The sequence below is a fragment of the Polypterus senegalus genome, chromosome 1 (assembly GCF_016835505.1).
Source record: "Polypterus senegalus isolate Bchr_013 chromosome 1, ASM1683550v1, whole genome shotgun sequence".
Classification (NCBI taxonomy): Eukaryota; Metazoa; Chordata; class Cladistia; order Polypteriformes; family Polypteridae; genus Polypterus; species Polypterus senegalus.
The window spans coordinates 226622614-226636219 of NC_053154.1; the positions used below are offsets into that span (position 1 = coordinate 226622614).

At 39.1% G+C, this 13606-nt stretch overlaps 1 protein-coding gene across 13 annotated transcripts in view; it reads right to left on the bottom strand.

The window, feature by feature from the left end:
- Positions 1 to 13606, bottom strand: part of fam53b (family with sequence similarity 53 member B) — a 184217-nt gene that overhangs the window by 98325 nt on the left and 72286 nt on the right. For all 13 annotated transcript variants that reach the window (XM_039769681.1, XM_039769657.1, XM_039769629.1 and 10 more), the window contains one exon: positions 12157 to 12387. In XM_039769681.1, the coding sequence (XP_039625615.1) occupies positions 12157 to 12237 (81 nt within the window). In that variant the 5' untranslated portion in view covers positions 12238 to 12387. The remainder of the gene's footprint in view (positions 1 to 12156; positions 12388 to 13606) is intronic.

Sequence of the window (13606 nt, forward strand, 5' to 3'; positions counted from 1 at the left end):
ACACATCGTATGCTTACGTTTAAAATCCGCGATAGAGTGAAGCCGCAAAAGTCGAAGCGCGATATAGTGAGGGATCACTGTATTTCTTTTTCATCACATCATTTGGTTCTCATAGATGTTTTCAAGCACTCCTAACATTTGAAGTCTGGAGTACCTATGCAACAGTGCCATAAGTGATTCATGCTTTGCAGATGTACCACAGAAAAAAGCCAATATATGAATAATAATGTAGTAAACTGTGGTGCTAGTCCATGCAGTTTGCAAGAATTGAAGCTCCTTTTTGCAAATGATTTTATGGGAAGGTAAGATACAGCAACTGTGTAGACCATAGATGTCAAATTCAGACCCGCGGTGTAATTATATTTGGTCTGAAAATACCAAATACTACTAGAGCTGGCCTGCGGGTAGACAGCGCAAGCACTGTTAATACAACAAATCCCAGAATGCTCTGCTAGTGCGTTGGAGTGTCAATCAGGACCCACAAGCGCCCCTTCCTCTGTTGACATTCATTAGCGACCTCATGCTACCAGTCACATCGGGCCACCCCTCCCTAAAACAGCCAAATGAAAAGTGAAAAAACTGAAGCTTTCTAGAAAAGTGGGAAGCAGAATATCTGTTCACAAATGTAAAGGCCAGACCTGTTTGTCATGTGTGCGGAGCCAACGTAGCTATAACCAAAAAATATAACATAACCAAAAAATATAACATAAGAAGACACTGTGAAACTAAACACCACGACAAGTACAAGGACCTGGACATAGTGCAAAAGCACCCGAAAGTAGAGGAGATGAAAAGAAGTTTGGTTTCATGACAGACTATGTTCACAAAAGCCATTTCACAAAGTGAGGCTGCTGTAAAGGCTAGTTTTATTGTAGGAGGAGAGATTGGAAAATCAGCGTGGCCCTTTAATGAGGGAGAGTTTGTTAAAAAGTGCATGATTAAAGTTTGCACCGTCATGTACCCAGATAAAAGGCAAGCATTTTTTAAATGTGAGCCTTAGCAGAAATACAGTACCTGATCATGAATGTATGTGATCTTGTCACAAATCTACATGAACAGCTGATGGAAAAGGGAAAATATTTCACTACATTCTCCCTTGCTGTGGAAGAGAGCAGCGACACATGTGATACTGACCAGCTGTCAGTCTTCATCCGCGGAGTGGACTCAAATCTGTCTATTACGGAGGAACTTTTGGGATTAAAATCAATGCAGCAAAAGAAATCTTTGAAGAGGTTTCCAAATGTGTAACTCAAATGAGGATACCTTGGGATAAACTTGTGGGACTAACGGCAGATGGTGCGCTCGCAATGTGCGGTCAAAAGAGTGGATTGGTGGCCAGGATTTGGGAAAGATGCGGGAGGAGAACTGTGCAGGTGAGTTAACTGTTTATCACTGCATCATACATCAGGAATCGTTGTATAGCAAACCCCTGAACATGGAACATGTCCATAACACACGCAGTTAACTTTATAAGAGCTAAAGGTTTGAATCACCGCCAGTTCAAGTGTTTTCTGGAGGAGTGTTGTTTGGAATACGCAGTTGTGCCATATCACACAGAGGTGAGATGGTTAAGCAGAAGAAACGTACTGAACAGATGTTTCGAGATGCATAAGGAAATTTGTCAGTTTCTAGAAAGCAAAGGGAAAGACACAGTAGAGCTCTGAGATAAAGAGTTTCTGTCTGAGTTGGCATTTCTCTGTGACATCACGAGCCATTTCGATGTACTGTACCTACAGCATGGGGCCATGTCATCACAGACATATACGCTGCAGTGAGGGCTTTTAAAACAAAATTGTGCCTGTGGGAGACTCAGATGCTGCGAGGAAACCTGGGCCATTTTCCTTGCTGCCAAACCATAAAAACGCAGATCTCTACCACCGTGTTCCCAAGTGCACAGTTTGCTGAAAAACTCCGCTTACTCAGCGCAGAGTTTACCCGGTGATTTGCCGACTTTGATGCCCAGAAATGTAGGTTTGAACTGCTTAGTAATCCATTTGCAGTTAACGTGGAAAGCTCACCAACTAACCTCCAAATGGAGCTGATTGAACTTCAATGTACTGACACACTGAAGTCAAAGTATGACTCTGTGGGCGCTGCACAGTTTCCACGTTACATCCCTGACACAATGCCCCAGCTCCATACCCAAGCTGCTCAAATGCTCTCTATGTTCGGCAGCACATATCTGTGTGAGCAACTATTGTCCTTGATAAAGGAAACACACAGGAGTCGTCTCACTGATGAACACCACTCAATTCTGATGATTTCCTCAGCTCAGAGCCTGACCCCAAACATTGATGAACTATATCCAAAAATGAGATGCCAGGTATCTGGCTTGGACCAGTGTGCATCAGAGTAGATCAGAGTGTAGCAAACTGAGCTTGAATGAATGTTTTCTTTATGCACTTTTCCTTGCCACTCCAAGGCATGGACTTGAATGGTTAGATTTTAACTGAAGGAAATTATTATTATTAATATTATTGTTGTTCCTTAATTATAGACATTTTTTCAATATATATCAAGGTTGGCCTGCAACTTTGTCCAAGTTTTTAATTTTGGCCCACTGTGTATTTGAGTTTGACACCCCTGGTGTAGATGCTTCTCTTTCACATAGTGCACCCATGTGGGATTTTAGTGGCTTTTACATTTTCAATAACAATTGCTTGAGTATTGCTATTATTTATTTATTTATTAGTATTTTTTTGCTGGCTTTTGCTGTTGATTTTACCACCGTTAATATAATGTATAAAAAAAAGCAAACCAACCAAGTAATAGATAGACTCATGAAACTAAGTTTGCATATATTCAAATACTTAATCTTTTTGTTAAATTAAATATTCAAACCTTATTTTTGGTATAATTTGACAGCCTTAATAAGTATGGGATTCAACTTCAATACCAGCCTACATAGGTAAAGTTATCAAAAGCTTTGATTGGATGATGGCTTGTTGTTGTGGTGACACAGCATTGGTTTGGGGACCCAATATGATATCCTTTCATGGGGCATAAAATCTTTAGTGGCACCCCTGGCTGCAGCAATACTGAATTTAGTTGTTGCATTGCAGGATAGTGTGTCTGGAGTAACAAAATGCTGAAATTACTGCATGCATCGAGAGACTGTAGCAGAGTTGGCTGTTCAGGAGTGATCCAGCATGTGTAACCGTGTTGGTCTTGGTTACAATAAACTATGCAAAACTGTTCTTTTACTAAAGTTGGTTTTCAGTTTTGTCAATAATTTTTTGTGGGAAAAACCATTCGTTTTGCAGTTTATTTTTTGAAAAATACAAAGTTATGTGTTGTTTGTTTCAGTATTATTTTGGTATCAGTACTGAAGTTACCGAAAATTTTAGCATCAGTCTGATTCTAGTGTCATTACAAACATATGGACAAACAAGTACAGACATATCTTGCAATAATAGAAAAATAAATCCTACTAATTAAAAATATAAATTGACTTAACCCCTCAAATACTTAAGGTATTGCTAGAGTAGCCGCAGGAAGAGAACACTTATTGATTGGGTATGGTCAACTACCTGCTAATTGTGCAACACTATGGATATGCCTATACTGCTGTGCCTCTCCCATTTTCGTGCATTTTACACTATCAAAAATGCCATGTTAACATTTAACTTTAAATAAATTTTAATTTTATATTTATATCTATAAATTTAAATAAATTTTATTCTAACTTTAAACAATTAAAGGTTCAGTTAACTTGCAAACAGACAAGTCTCACCCATTTTTTGGGAATGTTAAAAAGATGTGACAACACAAACAAAATATGCGTCAGAATACATCACATTTTACGATACGACACTAAAGGCGCTTTTCCACTGCATAGTACGGCACGGCACAGTTCAGTTCAGCTCACTTTTGGGGGGTTTTCCACTGGAAACAGTACCTGGTCCTTTTTATAGTACCACCTCAGCCAAGGTTCCAAGCACGCCGAACCGTTACCAAAACGTGACGTGTAAACTCTGCTGGTCACTGATTGGCCGGAGAAAATTGTCATTACTGCGTCACTGAACTTGCGACACGAGACACAACAGACCCGCTAGATTTTTAGCACAGCCAGCGAAGGTTCGGACGCACCATTTTGTTTTAACCAAAAATGGCTGTTTCGTGGTCTATTGAGGAAGTACATACGTTCCTCGTTGGTAGCGAGGCGGATCCAGCGAGAGCTGGATGGCGGCGCAGAATGAAAAAGTTTTTCAGGAGGTCGCTAAGCTCTTGGGCGCACATGGCTACCATCGGACTTACAAACAGTGTAGGGACAAGTTAAAAAAAATGAAGAGCGAGCAGTAGAGCGCGCAACTATACGACACGTGAATAATCCGCCCACTCTAAAGCGGTACTAAACTGCAGTCGAAACGCAAACCGAACTGAGCCGAACCAAGGTGAGCTGTACTGAACCGTGCTGTGCCGTACTATGCAGTGGAAAAGCGCCATTACAATGTTCTCTTGGCTGGATATGAAAAACTTTTTTACCCAAGTAAATCTAATTCCACATGGGCTTCTTGATAAAGCGATGATCTATTTAATCATTAAAGTTACCCAACACACACCAGTTTTCTTCACCCTGTTTTCCTTAAACTAGAATTAAAATCTCTAGTCATTATCTTTCAAATTAAAACTCCACATTTTTATTTCTTAAAAAAAAACGACAACATTGATCTTGGTACAATCCTGATGTAAATAAACAATTATATGGTGTATTATGGAAAGACACATTTTAAGTAGAGATCTGGCAGCATGGTAAAATTCAATGTACTCTATATCTGCATGAAACTAGTGAGCATGTGTAGTGAAAAACATCAAGCAGAGGACGCAAAATGAGTAACTGTGCTCACCTCCTCAAAAATTAGAAGAAACAGAATTGCCTACCCTTCAAGATATTTACACATTTATTTGTTTAGAAACATATGCATGGCAGAAATAAGAAAATTCCAATTAAGTCCTTAACTATAATGTATATATAATTACAGTAATCCCTCGCTATATTGCGCATCGACTTTCGCGGCTTCACTCGATCGCGGATTTTAAATGTAAGCATATCTAAATATATATCACGGATTTTTAAGCTGGTTCATGGATTTCTGCGGACAATGGGTCTTTTAATTTATGGTACATGCTTCCTCAGTTTGTTTGCCCAGTTGATTTCATACAAGGGACGCTATTGGCGGATGGCTTAGAAGCTACCCAATCAGAGCATGTATTACATATTAACTAAAACTCCTCAATTATATAAGATATGCTTCCTGCGCGGTGCTTGATTGTTTGCTTTTCTCTCTCTCTCACCCTCTCTGACATTCTCTGCGTCTGACGGAGGGGGTGTGAGCAGAGGGCCTGTTTGCACAGAGGCTGTTTGCTTAGAAGATACGGACGCTCCTCTAAATAATGCCGCTTTATCGCGGTGCTTCGGCATACTTAAAAGCACGTATTGATTTTTTGATTGTTTGCTTTTCTGTCACGCGCTCTCTCTCTCTCTCTCTCTCACTGACATTCTCTGCTCCTGACACGCATTCTTTGAAGAGGAAGATAAGTTTGCATTCTTTTAATTGTGAGAAAGAACTGTCATCTCTGTCTTGTCATGGAGCACAGTTTAAACTTTTGACTAAAGGGTGTTATTTCATGTCTAGAGGGCTCTAATAATGTAACAGTGTGGGAGAGTTTATAAGGGCTTAAAATATATTAAAATAACCATACAAACATATGGTTTCTACTTTGCGGATTTTCATCTATCGCGGGGGGTTCTGGAACTCAACCCCCACGATCGAGGAGGGATTAATGTATAAAAATTAAAGCTGTAATGCATTAACACTACTTTCTTAGTGGGAAATGCAATTAGTTTATAGTAACTCAATATTTTGTATGACATCACCCCTAACTTTGATCAAAATAACACAACAAACTAGATTTTCAAGACAGAAAATCCAGTGAAGACCCCAAAAGCTGTTTGAATCTAATTAACTGCACTTAAAAGGTTGCATTTTTCATGCTTACTCATAATCTGGCATTCAGCACCAATGTTCAACTGTGTGAAAAAGTCTGAAAAGTAATTGTATCTGCAGAAACACAAAACAACAGAGGAGATGGCAGTACATGAAGGGCTATAAAGCATGGAGTAACATCTAAGTGAAAAAAAATCATCCAACCCACTGTATTCTAACATAAAAAGCAACAAATTCAAATTTGAAAATTTTAGCTTTCAAAGACACTAGCATGTCAGGAGAAGGACTGTCAAGAAATAGACCAATGCCAGTCAATGGCCTTCAGCCAAACATGAACTGCTAAGAAATATACACAGATTATTTTCCTGCACATTAATAACCCCTATCACACTATAAACACAATGAAGAATAATACACAGCAGTATGTTAAAAGTGAATAAAAAAGTGAAGTTAATTTTGCATTCTTAGGGAGGCTATTGACTTGCAAAATTAACATTAAACTCCATATTGATATATGTTTTATCACTGCTGGCTTCTTCAAGGTCTTGTTTCAGCATTTAATGCTGCTTGTCATCCAGCAATTTTTTTCCACCACGCGTTTTCAAATTTTGGGCATGGACCAGGAATACTTGACATACTCGGCATACATTTGTAATCTGGAGTTTAAAGTGCTATCCATTGTATGTCTGTACAAGTGTTTGCCAACACCTAACCTGTTTGGTTATGACTAATTTTTATGGCTCTTTTCAATTAACAGAAAAAGTGGCAAAAGTAAATTCTTAAATGTGGACTGCTGTATTAAAATATATATTGCTGCAACAGAAAAACCCTAAAGACAAGTGTACAGAAGTCACAGACAAATACAGCAAGTATCCAACTTTTGTAAGATTTCTCCTCTTAACTCGAATGATTTTCTCTACGATGAGCAGGAATTAAATTCCACATAGGACCCTCTGCTTTTCAAAAGTAAAACATGCGTAAGTGCAAGCAGTTTTTTTCTAAGCAGCAAGTGTTGATGTAGCCATGTCTTGTTCACTAAATACAAAACGTATAGATCAAGAACTCTTTAAAAGAGAAGTGGCAACTGTGGAAAGTTTAGGTTTTTAAAGGCAAGAAACTCAAATTGTTATTACTTTTTAGCCTGTCACTAATGTAATAATGTTCATTTCATGAAAGTGATCATTTAAGAAAACAAAGAAAAAAGAAATTACATTAAAATGAAATTCCCATACATGATCACATGTATTATATATATTACCAGTCTGACAGATTCAAAGCCACAGCAGAATCATTAGGTAAGTTTCAGAGAGGTAACATCTTGTTTGATAGGCCCTTCACACTGGCAGTGGTGAAAGCAATCAAGTGTTAACTTTCAACACAGAAGACTTTGAGCTGCAAGTTTGACTGGTTAAGTGGAAATAAGAAAGCCACTGCTAAAATTACAAAATAAGAAAAAGAGGCTTGTCTGGGCCAGGAGTAGTTGCCAGTCTATGAAATTAAACCACTAAATAAATAAACAATTGGAAATAAAGAGTCTGCATAGTTGTTAAGCTGTTCTTGAAGCTTTTGTCCTGTGAAGTGCCTATCGTGCAAGCTCTTGACTCTCAGAATTCAGCCAGACCTGTTCCTGTCAGAGTTTCTTCCAGTTTCCAAGTTCCTTTTGGTGGTGTAGAAAACTGTATTCACTAACACCTTAGATTTCTTTGCAATTTCTTTAAAGAAAATACCTACAATTTTAATGGTAATTAATGCTCTGTCTGCCTTTTTTTTAGTAATTGCCTTTTATCTTGCCATTATGTTAACAATATATTGTACAATATTGTCCAAATAATGCTTCAGATAGATAGATAGATAAGATAGATTCTGCAGGGGAAACAACTTTTTACAGGAGCTCTTTAAAATAGATAAATAAATATATAAATACATACATACACTTTGGTCTGAGCATACACTAGAATGACTAAAGCAAGAAAATTCTGGCAGTCAGTCACACTGAGGAATTATGCAGGCATACTACTGTTCATATTACTTCAGGTTATTCATTGAACTTGAATGGTTTGTGTGTGTGTGCACGTGTACATATAAAGAAATTATATATATATATATATATATATATATATATATATATATATATATATATATATATATATATATATACTGTGAACCTTGCCCCGGACACAGACACGTTAATGTCACCCACAAACACACATTTATTTTACATTTTCCTATTTACAGTTCCGCTCACTAATCCCCAATACCCCTCAGTCCAGGCCACTCCAATGCCTTCTCTTTCTTCTTCTCTTTTCCTCTCTCTCTCTCTCTCTTTTCTTACCGCCTCCTCCCTTCTCCAGACGTTGCCACTCTTCCACCCGACTCTTGTCTCTGATGGGAGGGAGGCGGCCCCTTAAATGGGAACCCGGATGGGCTCCAGCTGCTTCCCGGCAATCAGTCCTAGCCACACCCCAGTGTGGCGGAAGTGCCGGCTGCACACCCGGAAGCCGTCCGGGTGTCCCCTGTCGTCTTCGCCCAGCACTTCCTGGTGTGGCGGAAGTGCTGAGCTCCAGGGTTCCTCAGGCACCTGGGCGCTGCCTGGCGGTGGCCACGGGCCCCTACAGGGTTGGGCTTACAAGCCCTGTACCCGAGGCCCCCAACATAACCAGGACAGACGCCCCCTCGCGGTCTGGAGGAGGCACAAGCCCTCCTCTGGTCCTCCTGGGCATCCCGGCTGGGGAACCACAATACACATACACATATATACAGTGGGTACGGAAAGTATTCAGACCCCCTTCAATTTTTCACTCTTTTTTATATTGCAGCCATTTGCTAAAATTATTTAAATTAATTTGTTTTCCTTATTAATGTACACACAGCACCCCATATTGACTGACAAAAAAAAGAATTTTTGAAATTGTTGCAGATTTATTAAAAAAGAAAAACTGAAATATCACATGGTCCTAAGTATTCAGACCCTTTACTGTGACACTCATATGTTTAACTCTGGTGCTTTTCATTTCTTCTGATCATCCTTGAGAGCACCTTCATTTGAGTCCAGCTGTGTTTGATTATACTGATTAAACTTGATTAGGAAAGCCACACACCTGTCTATATAAGACCTTACAGCTCACAATGCATGTCAGAGCAAGTGAGAATCATGAGGTCAAAGGAACTGCCTGAAGAGCTCAGAGACAGAATTGTGGCAAGGCACAGATCTGGCCAAGGTTACAAAAAAATTTCTGCTGCACTTAAGGTTCCCAAGAGCACAGTGCCCTCCATAATCCTTAAATGGAAGGGGGTCTGAATACTTTCCGTACCCACTGTATATATACACACACACATATATATATATATATATATATATATATGCATACATACATACACATATATATATCACACATATACATACATACACATATATATATCACACATATATATACACACATATATATATACACATATATATATATATATACACACACACACACATATATATACACACACACACGCATATATATATACACACACACACACACGCATATATATATATATACACACACACACACACACACACATACATACATAAACTGCTCAAAAAAATTAAAGGAACACTTTGAAAACACATCAGATCTCAATGGGAAAAAGAAATCCTCCTGGATATCTATACTGATATAGACTGGGTAAAGTGTTAGGAATGAAAGGATGCCACATCGTTTGATGGAAATGAAAATAATCAACCTACAGTGCCATGAATTCAAAGACACCCCAAAAATCAGAGTGAAAAAATTATGTGGCAGGCTAGTCCATTTTGCCAAAATTTAATTGCAGCAGCTCAAAATTGTACGCAGCACTTTGTATGGCCCCTGTGTTCTTGTATACATGCCTGACAACATCGGTGCATGCTTCTAATGAGATGACAGATGGTGTTGTGGGGGATCTCCTCCCAGATCTGGACCAGGGCATCACTGAGCTCCTGGACAGTCTGAGGTGCAACCTGGTGGCATTGGATGGACCAAAACATAATGTCCCAGAGGTGTTCTATTGGATTTAGGTCAGGAAAGTGTGGTGGCCAGTCAATGGTATCAATTCCTTCATCCTCCAGGAACTGCCTGCATACTCTTACCACATGAGGCCAGGAATTGTCGTGCACCAGGAGCCACTGTACCAGCATAGGGTCTGACAATGGGTCCAAGGATTTCATCCTGATACCTAATGGCAGCCAAGGTGCCTTTGTCAAGCCTGTAGCGGTCTGTGTGACCCTCCATGGATATGCCTCCCCAGACAATCATTAACCCACCACCAAACTGCTCATGCTGAATGATGTTACAGGCAGCATAATGTTCTCCATGGCTTCTCCAGACCCTTTCACTTCTGTCACGTGCTCAGGGTGAACCTGCTCTCATCTGTAAAAAGCACAGGGCACCAGTGGTGCATCTGCCAATTCTGGTATTCTATGGCGAATGCCAATCGAGCTGCATGCTGCTGGGCCGAGGACATGGGGCCCTTGGGTCACCCTCATGAAGTCTTTCTGGTTGTTTGGTCAGAGACATTCACACCAGTGGCCTACTGGAGGTCATTTTGTAGGGCTCTGGCAGTGCTCATCCTGTTCCTCCTTGCCCAAAGGAGCAGATACTGGTCCTGCTGATGGGTTATGGACTTTCTATGGCCCTCTCCAGCTCTCCTAGAGTAACTGCTTGTCTCCTAGAATCTCCTCCATGCCCTTGAGACTGTGCAGGGAGACACAGCAAACCTTCTGGCAATGACACGTATTGATGTGCCATCCTGGAGAAGTTGGACTACCTGTGCAACCTCTGTAGGGTCCAGGTATAGCCTCATGCTACCAGTAGTGACACTGACTGTAGCCAAATGCAAAACTAGTGAAGAAACAGTCAGAAAAGATGAGGAGGGAAAAATGTCAGTGGCCTCCACCTGTTAAACCATTCCTGTTTTGGGGTCATCTCATTGTTGCCTCTCTAGTGCACCTGTTTTAATTTCATTAACACCACAGCAGCTGAAACTGATTAACAACCCCCTCTGCTACTTAACTGACCAGATTAATATCCCATAAGTTTCACTGACTTTATGCTATACTCTGATTAAAAAGTGTTCCTTTAATTCTTTTGAAAAAAAAATGAATTTAATCCATTTTGGAATAAGGCTGTAACATAACAAAATGTGGAAAAAGTGATGCGCTGTGAATACTTTCGGATGCACTGTATATGTGTGTGTATATATATATATATATATATATATATATATATATATATATATATATATATTCTGTATATATAGACACACACACACATACACTGATGAGCCAAAACATTATGGCTACTCTCATATGAAGCAAATGATGTTGACTACCTTGTAGCAACAAACACAAGTCAAGGTCACAGATATATTAGACGATAAACTTACATTAAGTACTTGTATATTGATGTGCTAAATGTAGAAGATATGGGCAGGTGTAAAGACCTGAGTTACTTTGATAAGGGCCAAATCGTGATGACCAAATAATTAGGTCAAAGCAGTTCAGGAATGGCAAGGCTTGAGGGGTGCTCAGAGCCAGCTACGGCAAGTATCTACAGTAAGTGGCCCAAGGAGGAGAAATCAAAAACCACTAATACTACATTTGGGGACCAACAAACATTGATGCAAGGTGTCAACAAAACCAATTGCATCTGGTACGCACTAAAAGAAGGACTACTGTGGCACAAATTTGCAGATAATTTTATAATTGTCAGTAATTATTCAGGAATGGTAAATGATGAAGAGTTCAAGGTGTTGCCCAGGTCTCCATATTCCCTAGGTTTTAATCCAATCAAGCATGTATGGGATGTGTTGAAAGTCTAATACATAGCAGCTCCACCTCGCAACTTACAGGCATTAGAGATTATGCTACCAACATCTTGGTGCCAGATATTACAGGACACCTTCTCACACAGACACACACACGTCTCAAATGACAATATAGTAACAAGGTCTTCCCTTCCTCTGCACCCACGTTTTTTCCAGGAACAAAAATGGGAGCCAACACAGCTAAGGACCAGACCAATGGAAAGAGGAAATGGATACATAATGCTAAAACACATGGGTTTTCTACAAATAATATGAAGCTAAGTACAAGCTAGTCAGAATACCATTTTTTACCTGACAAAGGTCTCTAAAGTGCGCAGAAACATGTTTAACATTTCTGAAGTACTTTGTTTCTTACCAGTTCTGAGTCTGGAACCCTCTGAGCTACATGATTAACTCTCATCGTCTTTTCCAACTGCGCGGGTAAAAAAATTACCATGGTAATTCAATTGTGTGTTCTGATCCATTCCAGCACAAGTCATCTGGAGGCCACATATAAAAGCCACCTGGAAATAGCCTCACAGGTAGATTTATCCATTCGCTGTTCTCCAGGCTACTACTGAAATATTGTGCAATTTGTCTTCACTTCCTATATTAAAGAAAAACAAAGAAAATATTTAAAAGAATTTAACAGGACAGCAATGATTTTTGAGTAATAACTTTAAAAGGTTTATTCAAAAACCCTTAACCATGTTGACTGTAAACCATCCTGAAGACCAAGTGGGACAGGATACTGCAATCTAACAATACTAACCAAAAATGATGTTACTTCCTAGCCAGTCACTAATTTAACAATCTACCTCATATGAAAGTATTTATGAAAAGTCTGAAATGAGAAATTAGTTTATACAAGTTATATTTCATGTCCTCAAGTTTACATACTGCAGAAAGCATTATAAAATTTATACCTAAAAGCATTTTAAAATAGCTACCTGCAAAAATGTGTGTGGTGGTGCAGTAACATATACTGTAATATGACACGTTGTATAAATGAATTCAACTAATATACTAAAATGCCATTTGAAAGATAAACTCTCTCATTACAACTTCCGATGACTCCTGGACTACCATATTTGAGAGAAGAGGATAGTAAACCTGCTATGTTATAGCTTAAATGCATTCCAAAGACTTAAGTAGTAATAAAGCGACACGCTATACTGAATTACTAGCACAGAGTTGGAACATAAACTGAATGATGAATGTATTTGGTTCTTCAGTGCTATACATTTCACTGATTTCCTGCTCAGCAATAAAATTGTTTAACAACAAGACTGTTAAGACTTGCCAGAGACACCCATAGGACACATTAAAAAAATATATAAATAAATTAAAACAACAAAAGCAATGTTACTAATTGAAATCTTTAAATTGATAACTACAGTTATTTCTTATTTTAAAATTGCCAGGGTAAACACTTGGAGGGTCAATTTTTTACTCTATTCAACCTGTCCATTAAACACACTGTGCATAATGTTTCTTAGACTTGCTCAGCAGTTCTTGTGCATAATGTTTCTTAGACTTGCTCAGCAGTTCTACCATATATATGATGGCAACTGGTTTTATTGAAATACATAAAGACAGAGCAGATGAGCAGAGCATAGTCCCAGGTTGTGCCACGTTGGAAGCAGTAAAGCTAAGCAAGGTCAAAGGAAGAAAATTTTGAATGTGTAATCAACGAGCTCAAACCAAGAAAACAAAACATGATCCACAAAAATCATCCCTCTCCATTTCAGACATGTTTCCCCAGTTTTCAATGGTGTTCAGCTCATTAGTGCTTGAAAAGTTGAACATATGGTTAGTGCAATTAG